The 19,928-nt window shown below is 43.6% G+C and overlaps 1 protein-coding gene across 1 annotated transcript in view; it reads left to right on the forward strand.

Annotated features, from left to right (window-relative positions):
• The window catches only part of HSD17B12 (hydroxysteroid (17-beta) dehydrogenase 12), a 56,418-nt gene that overhangs the window by 10,661 nt on the left and 25,829 nt on the right, over positions 1–19,928 (forward strand). Inside the window, exons 4-6 of the mRNA XM_009999583.1 lie at positions 8,529–8,639; positions 13,900–13,964; positions 15,001–15,045. Coding sequence (XP_009997885.1) covers positions 8,529–8,639; positions 13,900–13,964; positions 15,001–15,045 — 221 coding nt within the window. The remainder of the gene's footprint in view (positions 1–8,528; positions 8,640–13,899; positions 13,965–15,000; positions 15,046–19,928) is intronic.

Below are 19,928 nucleotides of genomic sequence, written 5' to 3' on the forward strand. Positions count from 1 at the left end.
AGGGAAATTGTCAAAAGAGGAGTTTGGTATTGATGGTGTTATTAGCCAGTGACTTCATGGGACAGGTGGTGGAGTTGTGCATGATCCATAGGAGGCAAGAAAAAACAGTTGTAGCTAAGTGTTCCTGTTTCCAAGTGTAAACATGTACTTAATTGTAGATTAGTGCATATAAAAGCAACATGGGAGATTTTGAGTTTATCATCAGATACCATATAATTCAAGTTTGTTTTTTTAAGTAAGTTCCTATTTGATGCTTTAATGTTGGCAGTTCTTAGTATTTCATGCACCCAGATTATAATATTAGCTTCTAAGAAACTTTCTGTACTGAAAAAAAAATACATTTTCCAGTGTGTTCTCACAAATGATCATTTAACTGAAATACATTGTGTTCTAAGCCTTCAGTATTGTTTTTAGAACTAGTCTCCAAAACTTTGAGTCTGCTACATGTCTTTTTAAAGAATACACAGGTTTTTGCAATTAAAATCTTTGGGTCTAAGGATTTTTGTTTCATAATGAGCTCTCAGTTTTCTTACCTGAAGAAAGTTTCCCTTGGATGATGTGAAGAAAGTTCCTGTGGTTTTGCCTTAAATTGTGTCAGTGACTTAGTAAAGGAGCAGGTGTCAGACACTATAGAGAGCTGATGGAAGATCCAAGCTGAATTAATTTTTATTAATTTGTCAATAAATGAAATAGGTGAACCCAATGTATAATCCACAAAGCATATAAAAGGCACAGAGCAATTGGGAAAGAAGCCTATTTTAAATGTGGTGGGTTTGAGTTAGGTTTGTTTGTTTGGTTGTTGTTTTGGTTTGATCTTTTGTTTGTTTTTTGTTTGTTTGTTTTTGTTTGTTTTTGGTTGTTTGTTTTAGAAGCATCTTGCTTCTTCGGTTTGAGTGGTTTTTTCCCCTCTCAGTTCCTCTATTTTCTCATCTCCTCTTGCATTTTCTCAGTGAAATTTTGCCCAATTTCATTTGAACAAACTGAGCAGAATTCTTAGAGCAAAACACTTGAAAGATGTCCTGCAAGCTCTAGGATGCAGTCCTAGGACTACTTTACCCTTTAGGAGAATTTAGAGGCAGCAACAAGGTAGGACAAGCCACAGGTAAAACATTCTGCAGGCAATTAGTGGCATCCTTGCAAAAGGACTTTGTTTACTTATCAGCCATCAGCATAAGGAGTAACAGACCACGTCATATTTGTTTTGAAGGATGAAAACCAGTTGAAGAAAGTTAAACAGTCGGTGTCATGGGTGTCATAGCAGTAAGTGATCTGTCAAGTTCTAGCAGACTGTGCTTTTTCACACCTGGGAAGGCTGAGTTAGCCTCTTCCAGACAGGATTGGAAGCTTGCTTGCTGTGAGCCTCACTGCCAGAGTGCTGCTCTGCAGTATTTGTTGTGTTGATAGTTTGTAAACCCATGAAGTACAGGAAATTAAGTATATAAAGGTTGTTTACATGTGAATTAGGTGTTTTGGGTTTTCTTTTCTGAAAGTAAACTGCACCAGAAATAGCCTCTTCCACACCCTGCGTATTGTGTTTGTAGGTTCAGGTCTAAATCTGGGACCTAGTGGTGTCTTTAGTCTTAATGTTTTACATGCCCTAGCATGTAAATTGGATAAATTTCATCAATGGAGCAGATGAATTGGTACTTCAGAAACACAGACTGAAGAACCAGGAATTATCCCTGTATTGAGGGTCGCTGCTGCCTCCACCTGGCAGTAGCTGGGTGGGGGAATAGGTTGCCTTTTCTTTTGTACACAGAAGCTTAATACCTGTCTCTGCTAACATTCTGTTTGTAACAAGTTTTTGTGGATACCAAAAGCAAGAGTCCTTGTGCTTGTTTCTGGGTCATTAATCACCATTTCTTAACACAACAGCTGCAATATATTGCTTATCATTCTCAGTGTGAAATAAACTGAAAGCTATATGAAAAATGAGTATTGAATTGTTTTCACTGAGTGAAAGTCCGTTTTGCAGATCTAGTCTAAGGCAGTTAGTAGAAGCTGTATGGCTGAAGACTTAAAATGAGGCTCTTTTAAGGGGCTTTACAGGGAATGGTCTCTGGCATAAGGAAAGGACTGGATGGTACAAACAGCGCTGTCCTCCTTCAACTTCATTCTGTAAATGCATATTTTAGTCTCTTGTCACTTTTCTAGCAGGTTGAGTTCCATTACACCAAACCCTTTTTATTGTCAAAGCTGTAAAAATCCTTGATAGCCTTTGCTGAGGAAATGCTGGTGATAATTTTAGTGTTTCTTCAGAAATGTATTTTGGTGAGGGAAGTCATTAATGCTAGTTATTAGATCTTCATAAAGCAGAGAAAGGAAACTCAGCTGATTTGTTACTCACAACGAATTATTTGGAAAAAAACCCACACTAATATGAAAAATAATTTTAAAAATGGTGCAATGAATGGATACGAGTGTGCTTGCTGTGTAACCTCTTAAGCACGTGCATCACTTCAGTGCTGAATTGGATACCATCCTATTTTGTGCATTAGATGTGGACTAATTAGCAGTGTATTTTCCCTTACAAGTAACACTTTGGAGAAGACTGAAAGCTGCTTTTAAGTGTCTGTGTTTTGCCTACAGTGAACACTTTTCTGTGGATGCTGAATGCAAATGAAACTATGAGGGACATAAAAATAAGGCTGAATTAGCCTAGAAGCTTGTTTCATTTTTAAAATTTGTTCTAATTCATGTAGAGTGACTAACTGAAGTGTCTTGAAATTGCCTTGACAGTAAGGGCACAATGTTTTCGTTATTCTGTACTATCACATCTTTTAGTGTCAGTGACTCTTGAATTCATCCTACTAAATAGATCTTCTGGTCATTCTCAAGTATACTCTATTGAAATTAAATCTGAAAAAAAAAAGTTTTTTTAAGTCATTGCTGTTCTAATAATTATAGGGCTGGAGAATTTAGCCTTTTATTTTCAAAAGGTGACAAAACATTCGTGTTCACATATACATACATATTATATTCTGTACACATTGTCACAGCCGGGCAGTAATAGTGACATTAAGGAAAGCTAAATGTTACAGGAAGTATTGGGAATAGTCCAAATGCCCTTCATAAGATGAGTTAATAAACTAAAAATAGCTTTCTTCATGCTGTGTAAAAGCCAGTACCACCAACAAATATCAAAGAAAGCCTTCTGGGGAGGTGAAAATAACGTCAGGGCAAGAGTAGAGAAGGGAGTTTGACATGCTGCCTGTCACACAGTGCTAACCTTCCCACATGTCAGGTTGCACTTCCCTCTGAAGCAGCTGGGAATTGCGTCACAACAAACTCCTTGTGCAGCTTCACCACAGTGAATGTTTTGAGGTAGTGATGAGGAAAACCGCCCAGGGAACAAACAATACTGTCCTTGGGAGGCAGGAGGATGGTAGCAAGTGCTGTGTTGCAGTGTCTCTTGTTGTCTTGTGCCTGGCCATGTTGTTGTAGGGTCCTGGAGTGAGGGGGTGTGGGTGGTGAGTGTCAGGGCTCTGCTTGCCATGCTGCCTTGAAATGACCTCAACGTTTGGAAGCATTGCCATGACTTGCTGGGGCAGCCACCCTGGCTCTCAGCTTCTGCAGCTGTTTTTACAGGCTGCTTGATTTTGTGGTCTTGTTTAGCTTTATAATTAGGACAAGCTTGATTTAGGAATTTGCATTTAGATACACAAGGTTACTCAGTATATCTGTGTCTCAAAACTTCACTTCCTCAGCATTTTCTTAGCCTGTCAACCAAGTTCACAACACCAAGATTTCAGTTTAGGGGGCCTGCTGCTCTGAATTATTTGCAAGCTTCCAAAAACATAAGTTTGAAGATGCTTACCTCCTAGCTATTTTACAATTCTTTATTAGTCTTTATTTAGGATGTAGCTCACTGTAGTTTCTACATTTCTGCTTGTGTTTTTTAATACCAGTGTGATCCTTTTTTCTAGTGTTAGAGGTAGTGTGAATGTTTTTAGTAGTGAAGGTGAGCCCTAGTTTGCCTGATAGTTTAGATAAATGTGTTTCTTGCATAGCACAACACTGGATCCATTTCCTGTAAGTTACAGAATCATGGAATGGTTAAGGTTGGAAGGGACCTTATAGATCACTGTGTTCCAACCTCCCTGCTATAAGCAGGGACACTTCACACCAGACCAGGCTGCACAAAGCCTCATCCAGCCTGGCCTTAAACACCTCCAGGGAGGGAGCTTCCACAGCCTCCCTAGGCAACCTATTCCATTATCTTACTACTTTCACAGATCTCTTCCTGATTCTCATCTAAATCTTTAAAAGCTTAAAACCATTACCCCTTGTCCTATCACTACGCTCTCTGGTGAAAATCCCCTTCCCAGCTTTCCTGTAACCCTTTCCTGTAACCTGGAGCCTTCTCTTCTCCAGGCTGAATAGCCCCAACTCTCTCATCCTGTCTTCATAGCAGAGGTGCTGTATCCTGCTGGTCACCTTCATGGCCCTTCTCTGGACCCTCTCCAACACCTACATGTCTTTCCTGTGCTGAGGGCTCCAGGGCTGTACACAATATTCCAGGTGTGGCCTCACCAGAGCAGAGGGGCTGAATCACCTCCCTGGCCCTGCTGGCCACACTTCTTTTGATGCAGCCGAGGATGCAATTGCTCTCTAGGCTCCAGTGCACACTGGTGGTTTGTGTTGAGCTTTTAATCAACTACCACCCCCAAATCCTTTTCCTCAAGGCTGCTCTCCAGCCATTCTCCCCCCAGCCTGTATTTGTGCCTGGGGTTACACCAACCCAGATGCAGGACCTTGCACTTGGCCTTGTTGAACTTCATGAGGTTAGCACTGCCCCTCCTCTCAAACCTGTCAAGGTCCCTCTGGATGGCATCCCTTCCCTCTTGGGTGTCAACCACACCACACAGCTTGGTATTGTCAGCAAACTTGCTGAGGATACACTCCATCCCACTGTCCATGTCTCCAACAAAGATGTTAAACAGCACTGGTCCCAGTACTGACCCCTGAGGAACACTGCTCATCACTTGCCTCCACTCGTTCACTGAACCGTTGACCACAGCTCTCTGGGTGTGGCCATCCAGCCAATTTGTTACCCAACGAGTGGTCCACCTGTCAAATCCATGACTTGTCAGTTTGCAGACCAGGATGTCCTGTGGGACAGTATCAAATGCCTTGCACAAATCCAAGTAGATGACATCAGTTGCTCTGCCACTATCCACCATCTCTGTAGCCTTGTCGTAGAAGGCCACCAGATTGGTCAGGCATGATTTCCCTTAGTGAAGCCATGTTGGCTGTCACTAATCACCTCCTTATTTTCCATGCCTTAGCAGATTTTCCAGGAGGATCTGTTCCATGATCTTGCTGGGCACAAGGAACTTTACCAGACCACCATGACCTCTCAGATATGATGAACAGAGGCTTAGCAACTGCATCCACCAGCTCCCTCAGGACCTGTGGATGGACCCCATCAGGTCCCATAAACTTGTGCACCTTCAGGTTCTCTAAAGGGTCACAAACATGTTCTTCTCCTACAGTGAGACGTCTCTTGGCCTTTGGAATTAATTAAGCTTCTGCTTCACTTAGAGGTGTTGTAAATAGCCATCATATATGAGAAATCAGGTGAGTGGTTTGTGGTCACACCTTATTTCTCAATGATGGTGTGGTTGCAGAAAATCCTGTCTGCTTTTATTAGATTAGCAGGATACTGTTGCACATAGCTGGTCTCTTGCTAAATTACCAGAAGTTTTGGCTGAGGTCACACAGACTGGGATATGTGCAAGTTTAGGCTAAAGCTTATTTGTAGAGTCACTACTGTTATCACCTGATTTTTTCAGTAAATGAAGTGATTAAAAAACACTGGTTTGTCAGAGTTAAGAAATGAGAAGGAGGCCTGCTGGGCTTCCTTTCCCATCCCTGAGGCTTTATGGGTAGATGACGACCGACTGCTGCACAGCTGTTGGTAACATGGTGGTCTAACATTCTGTCACCTGTTACGAAGCATTTGAAGTACCAATTCCAAAGACAAAACATCAGATGCACTTGTGAATGTATCATCAGGAATACTGGACGTGTTGGCAGATAATACCAGCTTTTTCAGATCCTGTAGTTGCTGACTGCAAAAAACTGACTTGATACCCATTTTTCTCTCCCTGTGGCTCCAAAGCATCTCATGGTGCTAAGGCTGAAAGTTCCATTAAGGAGTTTCAGATTTTCTCTTTTTGGATAACAAGAACCTAGTCACTGCTAGTTATCCTGGATTTAAGACATACCCTGGTTGTATTTTGTTGTCTATTACACTACATCTCATGCTTTTTTGCAGATAACACAAGGATGTGCTCTACTGTCTTCTAGTCACATCTGTTTGTTCTTAATCTTTCTTAAGATCAAGGAAGTTCCTTTTTCCATTGTTCATACAGACCAGACCACACTTGTTCTTCTTTGCACTTTGTGCTCTGACTACTAGGATGAGCTGACATAGAAGTGACTTAATGCTATTTGCATCATCATTTGGCATGGAACCATTTTATCAGGTGTCTCTACTAGTCTTTTCTGTGATGCAGTGGATCATCCCACCTATCACAGGTTCTGGGACAGAGCACAGGGTACACAGAAGTTACAGGATACCTGAACACTGGCATGAAATGTGGAGGGAGGGTTTGGTCCATGGTTGGCATCTGCAAGGGCAAGACAGTCCTAGATGTTTGCAGTGAGCAACCACAAAAGCTGCCTTCTCTGGCCATACTGGTGGGTAGTCCTTTCATATGTTTTTATACACTTTACTATCCCCCCTCTGTCCAGAAAGGGTGCTGCTTGCTTAAGAACCTAAAATGTACCATCTCTTTGCTAATTTTCTAAAGGCTTGAAAGAGTCTTTGAAGAGTGGTGGGAGGATTTACATTTTTTTTTCTATTTATACTATTAGATCTTCAGATTTTTTTCTTACTTTGTCCTCTCAGTATCCCTTTAGTGATTTCAGAAGGCTTCAAAGATAGATTGATAATAATCCTAATGAGGAGTGCTTCTTATAAAAGGGCCGGTACCAATGGAGCAAATGGGTGAGGATGGTGTTTGGGTCCTTTACTGGCATTTCATAAGGGCATGTGAGTAACAGTGAGGACAGCTGCAGATCCCACAAAACAGTTAAAAATGGCATGTGTGTAGAAGCGTGCGCCTTGGGCTTTGCCCGCCAGTCCACTTGCACGTATTAGATGTGCCTCTAATGCTGCCTTTCAATCTGTGTCCTGTAAGAACTCGAATGTGTGTGCTAAATACCAGAAAAGCTGTGTTCAAAAATAGACCATTTTTGCCCCCCCAGTGTTGAACTTGATTTTCTTCTGACGCGATCACGAGGCTGCTGCTGCAGTAGGGGCTTAATGCTATTTACGTCGTCATTTGACATAGCAACATCTCTCAGGGGATTTTTAAACAATGCAGCTGTTCAGGAGAGATGAAGAGGTTGAGGGTGGGGAGAGGGAAAAGGAGGAGAAATAATTTCATCTGCCATTAGGGCTGTTGCGGGGGGAGTGGAGGCAGCCAGCAAACCAGGGAGTTCAGTAGATTCATGATTCTGCATGAATGGACAGCAGGATCATGGGAGTTGTGGCTTTCCCTTGAATGGGAAGGAGCATTATGGGAATCTGGGTGCTTCCAGTCTTTTTTGTGAATGATTCTTTTCCTTCAGCATGGCACTGCTTTTATGAATGGCTCTGGGGGCAAAGTGCTGCAGAGTCCTTCTCAAGCTGTAGGCAGGTTCCCTAAGGAACGCCGGGGTGGGAGTCAGGTGCAGCAAAACACAGAGATGCTGCGATGCTAATTCACTGCTCTGCTCTTTTCAAGTCCAAGAGAACATTATACTGGTTTTAATTCAATGTAATTAATTTAGCTCAATGGAAGCATAATTGGGTTTTATGTGAAGTATTTTTAATACTTGATTTCACATATACATACCCAACTACATATAGGTATATTTTTCCTGTTCTGTTAAGGACGGAGATGACAGCATATCAGAACAGTTCTGGAGTGATTAGAGGTGAAGTTCCTCTCTTCTTGTTCACCCAGATGTTCCCTTTCTGATTTATGTTCAAAATACCAAACATTCAAAAACTGTATGGCACGAGAAGTGAGAATAGAAACAGAGGGCAATAAATAATTTTTTTGCTAGGTTTGAAGCAACTAATTTAGCATTTTGGCTTAAGCTGGAAAAAGCATTCTTGTCAAGCTGTACTTTAACACTGTTATGTATGTGAGTGTTCTGATTTCTGCAGTTGTTTTTTTTTTATTCTGTGCAAACCTGTATAATTTGTTTTCTTGCCATCATCGTTCTGTATGAAGAAAATATGCTGAATCATTTGAGAACTTGGGTTCTCACCAGACGTAGCTCAACGTCAAACTTTTTGTGCAAGTTGTGTTAAAATTCAAGGATTCCTACTGTAGGGGGGAGATGTCGATGTGCAGTATTAGCTATTTAAAACAGTATTTTGTAAAACCATAATAATTGATACATTCTTAATATCTGAATGGTAATTCAACTATTTAAAACTTAAAAATTTTAAAACATTTCTTTTCCAGGGGAAAAGTACAAAGTGGAAACAAAAGTCATTGTCGCGGACTTTGGAGAGAGAGAAGATACTTACAGTAGAATCAAAGCAGGATTGGAAGGCCTGGAGATTGGTGTCTTAGGTTTGTATCTGATCTAAATCTTTCATAGTGGTACTTTGTCTTGGCATGCCTACTTTTTCCCATATTGAAAGTTTATTGCAATCAATTCACAAAAGCTAGTATTTGCCTGATTGTGTCACTGCATTCTCAGTATGCTTTTTAGCTTCCCGCTGATACACGTCATGAGATGGGGCTTGCATGTGTGCCTGTGTTCTAGGAATTTTAATGCTTATTGAATGTTGTTGATACGTTGTTACTCTGTGACTGTTAAAGGTTCTTTAGCCTAAGACTCCACTCAGTGTCTTGACCTAATGCCATCTTAGAACTGAAGCATGTTCCAAATACTGAGATTCAATTTAACAGCAGAGCCCTGTGGGAGAACTGTTAACTTTTAATTATAGAGCTGTTGAAATTGAATCATTACAATGTAGCACCAAGTAACTTGCTCCTACTTCAAAAGTTTGTGTCTTCTGGTTATGTTGGTGCAGTTCTTGTTCCAGTAGCAATGCAAAAATGCCTGAGTACAGTTGGTGATACTGTGGGAGTGTAGATGATGTGGTAAGTCCTTGATAAAACAAGGTGATCCATCCAGTTACTTCGTTGAATGTACAACTGAGGTGATTTCAAGGTGTTTGTCACAAGAAGATTTTTAAGTGCAACAGCAGGTTACCCGAGTCTTTTCTGAACCGTGATGTAAAGGCAGTTTGTTATCAGTTTTCTGGTTCTTTCCTTAGAAGTGCATATCCTGTATTTCTAGGGTTGCTCAATATGGGAATGAGAACCTGTGATAGTTAAACATATGGCAGGAAGTTTTGTAAGTTGCATGGCTCAGACATCTATTGGTATATGTCACCTGATAACGTGCTTCTTACTACAAAATTCAATTTACTAACCTGAAGTGCAGTAATTGGAGCTAAAACAGTTTGGGGTTTTTTAAGCATATTTCAAAACAAATTCATTACACACATGATGTTTTACTACATGAACTTCTAATAGATAAGCCCTGTTGCAAGAAGTAGGTAAATAATGCCCAAGAAAATAGTGTATATAAAAACTCAAAAAAACCACCAACACATTAAAGGGTACAGCTCAGAATGTTCTTAATATTCCCTACAAACTTCAGTACATGCAACTGAAAACATCCAGTATTTTATTCCTATAAAAGTTCAAATCTGTTGAAGTAATAGCAGTTGTGAACAGTGTGTTTTGTGTAAAGAGTAGTTGTAACAAAGCTGTGGGTGCCTTGTTTCTTGTTTCTGAAGAAGATAAGTTCCAAAGAAACTTTGAAGATTAAAATCAATGTCTATTCTAATACGTCCTGTCAAAATCAGCTCAGGAAATGTAAGACTTGTAAGCTGTCTCTCAGGTAGTAATTGCTGCAGAATAGTGTATTACTTAAATGTCTCAAAACACCAGCAAACCTTTTACCATGTGTGAAATGTCCACAGAGGAAGGGTTTTTATTATTTTTTAGGCTGTGATAAGGTTATGGTGATGCACAAAATCATGACAATCTGACACTAGTCTTGCTCAAAGTGGTCAGCAAAGCAGTGAATCCATCTCAAATGTTGTGTATGCTCATTACAGGAAAACAAGCACGTTCCTCAAACAGAGCCTGATTCTTGCTTTTTGCCTGAGCACCTTGACTAAACACATGGTAAAAATAGCAACTAAATGCTCTAGAGCTGTGTATTCTCTAGCTGAGTTCCTCTGCTTTTTTCCTTGCAGCCATTGCCAGTGCAGTTTTACAGAAATCTCTTCTAACTAATCACCAGTGTTTTTAGCAGATCTCATGCTTGGGCTCATCAGATTACACGATACGTAGTTTTTTCATTTCTTCAGATATAGTTGTATTAATAGAAACTGCTTGCAGGTGTATGATGGCTACTCCAGAAAGACTGTATTCTAGTTTTTTTACGGCAATTAATTTCATGCTTTAATGCCTTATATTTTTAATTTTGTAGCTTTTATTGCAATCCAGAATGTAGCTTTTGCTGATCTGCATTTTTCATGGTTTTGTAAGGGCAAGCATGGATTTAAATGAGGACAGTCAGGAGGGCTCCAGTATTTCTGCTTCTTTGAGGTCTCGTCTGGAGCAGTAGGTATGAGAGGTGTTGGCAGCACAGCACAGTTGCAAGTGATCAGTGCTGATTATTTTGAGCCTTATCTTAGAGACATGGGACTCTCCATATATTTTAGATTGATGACATAGTTGCACAGGGTCTAACTAAAGTACTCAAAGACAGAAATCTCGGTAAACTTTGTATTTGGAAGCTTCTTCTCACCCACATATGAAGGCTAAAAGAGTTTGCATAATGTTTTGCTGTGTGTTCAAAACAGCGTCTGTCAGTGAGTTGGAACATGTGCTAGCTGCAGCAATAAACTAAACAAGCAGAGGTGGGAAATCTCCCTGGTGCTGTTCTCCCATCGCTGGGTTTCTCCAAAGCAGTTTGAGGTGGACTGTCTCTGTAGCATGAATCGTATAAATGGTCTAAATTTGGAGAGAATAACCAAGGTTAGTCCCCAAACCCTGCCATAGTTGATAGCCAAAATCCTTTCCAGAGAGATGGACTGAAAAGCAGTTTATTTTAGGGTGAAAAGAAGGGAAAAAAGCTGGGTCACGCTGACAATACCAAGAATTGGCCTTTTTTGCCCATTTAAAACTTTCCCCTCTTTCTAAATATAGCAAATGTCTGCTAGGAATTTTCCAACTCCCTGTTCCCCTCAATTCCTGTATTTTTAAAGGTTATCTAAGTTGAAAATTTGAATAGCACAACATGACTAATGAACTAAGGGTTTCTGTAAATACACAAAGATCAGGACTAAAAGAGCTGTCACCCGAGAGAATCTCTGCATGGAGCTTGTGCACTGGGCCAGAATCTCTCCTGGGTGTTTCTTGCGTCTCCTGCATCCCGATCCATCCTTACACGTATTTCAGGTTGGATGGTAAAATACAGCTTCTGGCACGTGTGTGGGTGCTACTGTGCTTTTAGTTTAAAGAAGGTACCAGTGTCTTTTGAGAGTGTTTCTTAAGGCTGTGCAGACTCCTGCCCTGGAGTGCCGTTGGGCACACACAGCACTTGGGGATTCTCTGGGGTGTAAGACCCTATAGCGATGGGAAACGTTGCCACAGCAACCAAATGTCACACGATTCAGTTGCGTAAGATGAACACCAGATACTTAGGGAAACGGAGATCCCATTTGCTTACTTTTTTTTTTTTTGGTCTCCATATCAATGTGCTTTATTAGGTTTGAGGCAGCTGAGGTGTGACTTTCTGGTGATGTTAGAAGTTTTTCCCCCTGCTTGTGTTGGGATTCCAGAGTCGTACCGGTATCATGTCTGAGGATAAAACGCTGGCTGCCTGAAGTGCTGAAGCGAATAGGTTTCAGTAAAACTTACTCTCAAGGAATTCCAAACGCTGCCAGCAGGGAGGATTGTGCCGGTGTGGGGGTGACGGGGGGAGCAGCTTGCTGGGGTGCATCTCCGTGTAACGACTCCCTGACAACCCAGCGAAAGCAGCAGCTCTTTTTTTAAAGCGGAAATCCTTTGCAAAGGCAGACGATCTCCGTCGGAAACACCGGCTGCTGGGTGCGGGGGCTCGGCCCGGCAGCGCTGCCTCCCCGCGCCCGGGCTCCTGCTGCCCCCTGCTGCCCGCACCGCACCCCGCACCGCCCTGCCCCGCACCGCCCTGCCCCGCTCCCCGCACCGCCCTGCCCCGCTCCCCGCACCGCCCTGCCCCGCTCCCCGCACCGCCCTGCCCCGCTCCCCGCACCGCCCTGCCCCGCTCCCCGCACCGCCCTGCCCCGCTCCCCGCACCGCCCTGCCCCGCTCCCCGCACCGCCCTGCCCCGCTCCCCGCACCGCCCTGCCCCGCTCCCCGCACCGCCCTGCCCCGCTCCCCGCACCGCCCTGCCCCGCTCCCCGCACCGCCCTGCCCCGCTCCCCGCACCGCCCTGCCCCGCTCCCCGCACCGCCCTGCCCCGCTCCCCGCACCGCCCTGCCCCGCTCCCCGCACCGCCCTGCCCCGCTCCCCGCACCGCCCTGCCCCGCTCCCCGCACCGCCCTGCCCCGCTCCCCGCACCGCCCTGCCCCGCTCCCCGCACCGCCCTGCCCCGCTCCCCGCACCGCCCTGCCCCGCTCCCCGCACCGCCCTGCCCCGCTCCCCGCACCGCCCTGCCCCGCTCCCCGCACCGCCCTGCCCCGCTCCCCGCACCGCCCTGCCCCGCTCCCCGCACCGCCCTGCCCCGCTCCCCGCACCGCCCTGCCCCGCTCCCCGCACCGCCCTGCCCCGCTCCCCGCACCGCCCTGCCCCGCTCCCCGCACCGCCCTGCCCCGCTCCCCGCACCGCCCTGCCCCGCTCCCCGCACCGCCCTGCCCCGCTCCCCGCACCGCCCTGCCCCGCTCCCCGCACCGCCCTGCCCCGCTCCCCGCACCGCCCTGCCCCGCTCCCCGCACCGCCCTGCCCCGCTCCCCGCACCGCCCTGCCCCGCTCCCCGCACCGCCCTGCCCCGCTCCCCGCACCGCCCTGCCCCGCTCCCCGCACCGCCCTGCCCCGCTCCCCGCACCGCCCTGCCCCGCTCCCCGCACCGCCCTGCCCCGCTCCCCGCACCGCCCTGCCCCGCTCCCCGCACCGCCCTGCCCCGCTCCCCGCACCGCCCTGCCCCGCTCCCCGCACCGCCCTGCCCCGCTCCCCGCACCGCCCTGCCCCGCTCCCCGCACCGCCCTGCCCCGCTCCCCGCACCGCCCTGCCCCGCACCGCCCTGCTCCCCGCCCCGCCCTGCCCCGCCCCGCGCCCCTGCAGCGGTCACCGACCCGTGGCCCTCCGGGGACGGGGGCACTGGCTGAAGAAGCCCTGGGGAAACGTGCCAGAAGATGTATTTTTTTCCTACCTTATTTCACTTCACGTTTATTTGCTTATACATGCAAAAAATGACAGGGTTTCACCTCGAGGTCTCGCCAGGCACCGAGAGCTTTTCTTTGGCTTGAGACCCCATCTCTGCGGTTCTAGAAGAGGAAAAACCTTCTGCCCCTGCGCTTTGAAAAGTGGTGGGAAATGGGTGTGATGTGCTAAATAGGCCGGCTTGAAAACAGCTGGACAAACAGCCTCTACACATTTAGAATGGCTCATGTATTCACTGCCACGTGCCACTTGCATCTGCAAGGAAACTTGGCTGAAGGGGTTGGAATGTTTTAAACGCAACGTTTTTAAAATATTGCTTGAAAATTGTCATTAACCGAAGTCATCCGCGCAATCTGATTACAACTCCGTGCTTTCGTTTCAGTGAACAATGTGGGAATATCATATCCTCATCCTGAGTATTTCCTTGATGTTCCGGAACTGGATAAAGTAAGTGCTTTTGTTGTACCTTCTGGCACTCTCAGTTTTAGCATCACATGTTGAATGGATATGGCAAAAGTATTTAGGTTTCTAAGGTACTCACATAACAAAAGCTAAGATTTTTACATCAGCAACATGACACAACTCAGATTGTGGTAGTCTTGGGTGTTTTTGTTGGTGGTTTTTTTGTTTTGGTTGGGTTTTTTTGTTAGTTTGTTTATTTTACTTTTTTTTTTCCCCCTGTTTCTTCATCTTCTATTTCAGACAGATGCCATGGGGTCAGTAGCTGAATTCTGCTCCTGTCTGTGGTCTCATCTGGCTGTTGTTCATGAGCTGCTTTAGCTTATGGGGGGATTTTTAAATGACTGAGGGGATGGGGAGCAAGCAACTTCATGAATGAAAGCTGCATATTCCATAACACTATTCTGAAACAAGTGTGACTCTTTTAGACAGTTCATAAGGTGGTGACAATCTTGGTTGCCTTGGTTACATTGAAAACTCTGATTCTGGACACTTGTGCAAGATTTTGTTTCCCAAACACCTGTAGCTTACTGAATCCACTGCTTTTGTGCTTTCTGCTTAAGTATTGATGGGTTTTGATTCACCTTCAAATAAGCTTCAAAATATTTAGCCAAAAATTATTATTTTTATTTTTTTTTAACTTAATGAATAAGCTTTAAGTTGCTAAAACACATTATGGAATGATGAAGAGCAAAATACAGGCATTAATTTATGAACATGCCTAAAATATCGTAATTTATTGTTCATAAATATTGGAAAGAGCGTTAGGAAATAATGTAGTTGTGATACATCTGTTGTTCTTTATTGATATGAATCCTTAATCAGAGATAAAACTTGACCAAGAGCAATTCACTGACTTTTCTTTGAAAGTCTGTCACTGCTCCAGATATGTAAGTAGGAAGGCAAGGAGTAAAAGGGGAAAGTAGAAGTGCAAGGTGTCATTCATCCTCACACATAAACGAGGGCGTGCATAAATATTGATGAAATAACTTAGAACAAACCCCAAAACTTTGTTTTCTTTCAGACAATCGACAAAATGATCAACGTTAACATCATGTCTGTTTGTAAGGTAAGTAGCCTCTTACCAACAGTTGTGCTTGATGTCTCAGTTAAAAACCAGTCAACAATTAAAATTCAGTTCTCTGAAGCAAATACTTTGACCTGTTGGACCACAGGTTCCTTTTTCATCTTAGAATAACCCAGAGGTTATGATTGTTGTATCAGAGTGTTACAGTACTTGTGTGAAACATAATTTGTTGCCAAGAGACTTTGAAGAGCAAGGTGTGTACACAAAACCCACTTCTTGCTGGTAAATATGTGAGCGAGAAGGGAAACTAAGTTCACAGAAGTGTGTGTTAACTTTTCAAGTGATTACTTTCCCTCTTTGGTATTTAAACTGAAGTTCTTATTCAGAAGAAATCAACTTGACAGCAGGCCAGGACATACTCCTGTTCCCTTGTTTATTTAACATAAAGCCCATTGAAAAAATCAGAATTTTGTCCTAGTGTTTCAAAGCTTGAAAGGGGCACAGGGAATGGCAGCTGCTTACATGACACAGGGAGTCAATTAGTGTATTATCAGTGAGTGTGGAAGAAACTCCTTATTCACTGCTAAACCCTAACTTTCTCATGCATAACAAAACTTGCATTTCCATTAACTGAGGGTTAACCTTTTTCTACAAAACCAAAATATTAGGTGTTTCAAAGCTGGCTGGAATTACTTCAATTTCTTGCAGCTCTTCTGCTTAGATTAAGTACTAAATTCATCTAATATGGTGTTCTTAGGGAGTCTAAGCTGTAGTTGTGTTGTTTCCATGTGAGGAGGCACAGGAACAATTTAAAACAATTATTCTGTAAGATTTTCACACCTTAGTGAAACATGCAACCCTTGCATGACCAAATGGAGTTGTTAATGTCAGTTTAGCGCTGCTAAATCTCACTTTTTTGTGTTTTATTGAATATCTAAAACCTGCTTGTTTGCAACTACTTGTTACGTAGTTAAAAATGCTGCAGCAGAGAGACTTCAGAAACTTTTCACTTTTTGAAAATGACTTTTAGCCTGAGGAACACAGATTTTTAGTTGCCTTAGGAGGATTGTTGCCCATGGTGCCTTGTCGAACTCCTGCAAGATTTTCATCAGAGGACTGAGTTATTAATGGGCAACTTTGAGAGTTTCTCCTATGGAAGTAATTTATAATATGTTTTAAAATGTTAACAGAGCTACATCAGGTGTAAATAGGATGTGCTGTTGTGCATAGACCTCTTAGCTAGATCCTAGTGTCACCAGGATTCCTCTGCTGAGGTGTGACATCTGTGCTGTGCCAGCAGAGGGAGCGCACTGTTCAGTGATGAAAGAACTGGGGTGTCGGTCTTCCTGAAACAGTTTTGCTAGAATAGAAAAGTTACAGATGAACTATTTTAATACATATTTTTTGAAGATGGGAGAGTAGAATAATAGTTAAGGTCTGCTTTAACTCAGTATGCACTGAAAATTCCAGAGATTCAGCCAGATGATGTTCGTTTCCAGAATGAACTAGCACTGTTTTGTGGCTTGAGTCATTGTGTTAATGATTGATGAGCATCAACAATTTAATAAAATTGTCATATAGTTTCTTGTCGAATTTGCATCCTGTCAGTCTCTTCACATTCTAGCATGGTTGTCTTCATGTGTATCAAAATTTAGTGAAGATCTACTTGCTGTGTGCTAGTAGTTGTTTTCCTTCTGTTTGTAAACTTTATTTGTTGACCATGAACAACTCCTGCTGCTGGGTATAATCAGAGTTTGAGCATAAGCTTCCAGGCTTGAAAATGTTTCCTCTTGCATGAGTCTGTTGTGTAATTAAACAGTAGGCATGCCAGATGCTTACTGTTTAGGGTAGAGGAATACGTTAGAGATATGTACCATCTGTGAGTCATTTTTTTCAGGAGAACCCACAGAACTAGAGAATCATGGTAGGAAAAAATAAATTTGGGAGAAGTCTTTTTTGTCCTCTCACTTAGATTTCTGGGTTGTAATCTGTGAGTATTTAGTTCAGTGACATTGAATAAAATATCAGGTCAAAAGTTCTGTTTTTTCCCACTAGGCAACAGGTGTTGAAGAGCCAAAATTATAGTAGCTTTGTATATTTTTCTGCATCTTCAAATTACCTTTGTATCCTACAGCCTTTGATTTTACCTGGAAAAACAATTTAACTTGATTTGGGTGTTGGATTAATGTCCTGAAAGCCAATGATGCTAGACTTGCTGTCCAGTGGAAAAAAATGGGTAGGTAATGAGCATGAAGAATAGTTTCAAATACTTCTGGGAACCCTTCTTTCTCTTTTGGTAGCTGCAAGAGATGCTTTGTATGTGAGGAATGGCAAGTATGTTATTTCTGTTTGCAGCATCACGGTATTCTAATTGCATTGGGAGTGAGGCATAAGCTTGTGTTCACTTGAAAAATGAGTAGGACTAAATAGTTGAGGGAGTGCTCACTTAGCGGTTGATTAAGCAGGGAGCTGAATTGGTTTGCAAGCTATTATGTTGTGGGGGAATGTAAATTTTAGGCTTGCAGGCCAGGTTTCAGTTGGAAATTGGCATTAACAGAGGAAGTGGGAGAGTAAATTACATGTATGTACGTGCCTTGGTTTCTGTGTTTATCTTCACCTTGATCATCTTAATGTTTCATACTGAGTGTAAAATACAAAGGGATAATAGGCCTGCAAGATCAAGGATTTTAATCATCGCTGTATTTGAGCAGCTTACAGTTTACTTTAGACTTCAAAATACAGAAATATTTGAAGTGAGACATCACACTCTCTGCTGAATAAAACACTGGATGGACCAGGCCCATAGAGTGGTGGTGAATGAAGCTAAATCCAGCTGGCAGGTGGTCACAAGTGGAGTTCCTCAGGGCTCAGTGTTGGGATCACTTCTGTTTAGCATCTTTAGTAATTACCACAATGAGGAGATAAAATGCACCCTCAGTAAGTTTGCAGATAACACCAAGTAGGGTGGGAGTGTTGATCTGCTTGAGGGTAGGGAGGCTCTACATAGAGACTTGGACAGACTGGATCAATGGGCTGAGGCAAATTGTATGGGCTTCAGCAAGGCCAAGTTCCAGGTCCTGCACTTGGGTCACAACAACTCCATGCAAAGCTGCAGGCTGGGGGAAGAGTGACTGGAAAGCTGCTCAGTGGAAAGGAACCTCAAGGTGCTGATCAAGAAGCAGCTGAACATGAGCCAGCAGTGTGCCCAGGTGGCCAAGAAGGCCGACAGCATCCTGGCCTGCATCAGGAACAGTGTTGCAAGCAGGTCTAGGGAAGTGATCCTCCCCGTGTACTCAGCACTGGTGAGGCCCCAGTACTGTGTTCAGTTTTGGGCACCTCAGTGCAAGAAAGACAATGAGGTGCTGGAGCAGGTGCAGAGAAGAGCAACCAGGCTGATGAAAGGCTTTGAGAACAAGCCTTATGAAGATCAGCTGAGGGAACTGGGGCTATTTAGTCTAAAAAAAAGTAGGTTGAGGGGGGAGACCTTATTGCTCTCTACAACTACCTGAAAGGACATCAGTGCTGGTCTCTTCTCACAAGCAAATAGTGATAGGACAAGAGGGAATGGCCTAAAGCTACATTAGAGAAGGTTTAGGCTGGACGTGAGGAATTTTTTTTTCTCTGAAAGTGTTGTCAGACATTGGAACAGGCTGCCCAGGGAGGTGGTTGACTTGGGTTTAGAAGTTGTGTAGATGTTGGTGCTTGGGGATATGGTTTAGAGGTAAATGTGGTAGAGTAGGGTTAAAGGTTGGACTTGGTTATTGTAAAGGTCTTTTCCAATGAATCTGTGATCTGGTGTCAGCTGCTCTCATAATGGAAGAGGAGCGAGAGGTTAATTATACCAGGTTGTGAATCCCAGACAGGACAAGAGGGAACACTTTACCTACAGATTCTGAAACTATGAGTTGAGGAAATAAAATCCCCACAACAAAACCCACAACTGATGTAAAATTGAAAGGGGGAGAGGAACTCTTTTGCAGAGCTGTATGTAGAACAAAGAAAAGCCTTGGGGAGCAATAATCCTGAAAGACAGCAGGAAATTACATCTCTCTCCCATGACTGTTTGGATGGGCTAATGCATGCAGCCTTATACCATGTCTGTAAAGGGACCTTACCAGGAATTAGAAAAAAGTTGCTTGTGTCCTGCTTAGAACTATGTGAATTTTTGTATTTTCTGTGTATTGGAGAGGATCACAGTGAAGTGAAACATAATTCTGAGGAAAGTGGCAACACTGACTTCTGAGAAGAGATTATTCTCTCTGTGTATTCCAGTCCAGTCAAGAGGTTTCTTTACATTTTTATTCAAAGCCATAATCAAAGGGGGAATGACCATTTAGTCAAGTACACAATAGAAGCTTATAACAGAGGAATAGTTGCCAACACTTGGAAGAGGAGCAAGTATTCTATAAAGGTGGTCATGAATATAAGAGATGGACCAAAGGGAGAAATTAAGATGCTGTGGTTTCCCACCATGCTGACTTTGAACCTGAGAGCATGATACGTGGGAAGCTGGAAGAAGGGAAATGTAGCTGTGATAAATACTTTTCAGTGATAGCATGGGAAGCACTTGAGATTTTTCTTCAAAGTACAAGTAACTTGGGGAAATTCAGGAAATCTTGGGAGTCCTGTAGATTTTTCTAGATTTGAAGTTGAGACAAATAGATTGTCGTGGTTTGAGTCTTAACACAACAACAAAGAAACAGCCACATGGCCACTAACTCAACTCCCCCACACACACACACACTGGGATGGGGAAGACGAAGCCCAACTAGAAGCTCATGGGTTGAGACAAAGGACAAGGAGGGTTCTTCACCAATTAAGGTCCCAGGCAAAACAGACTCAACTTGGGGAAAAAGTAATTTAATTTCACACTAACCAAACACACACAGGACAGACAACACACAGAGCAGGGCTTGCAGATGTTA

Source organism: Chaetura pelagica, unplaced genomic scaffold (assembly GCF_000747805.2).
Source record: "Chaetura pelagica isolate M959 unplaced genomic scaffold, ChaPel_1.0 scaffold55, whole genome shotgun sequence".
In the NCBI taxonomy this organism is placed as follows: domain Eukaryota; kingdom Metazoa; phylum Chordata; class Aves; order Apodiformes; family Apodidae; genus Chaetura; species Chaetura pelagica.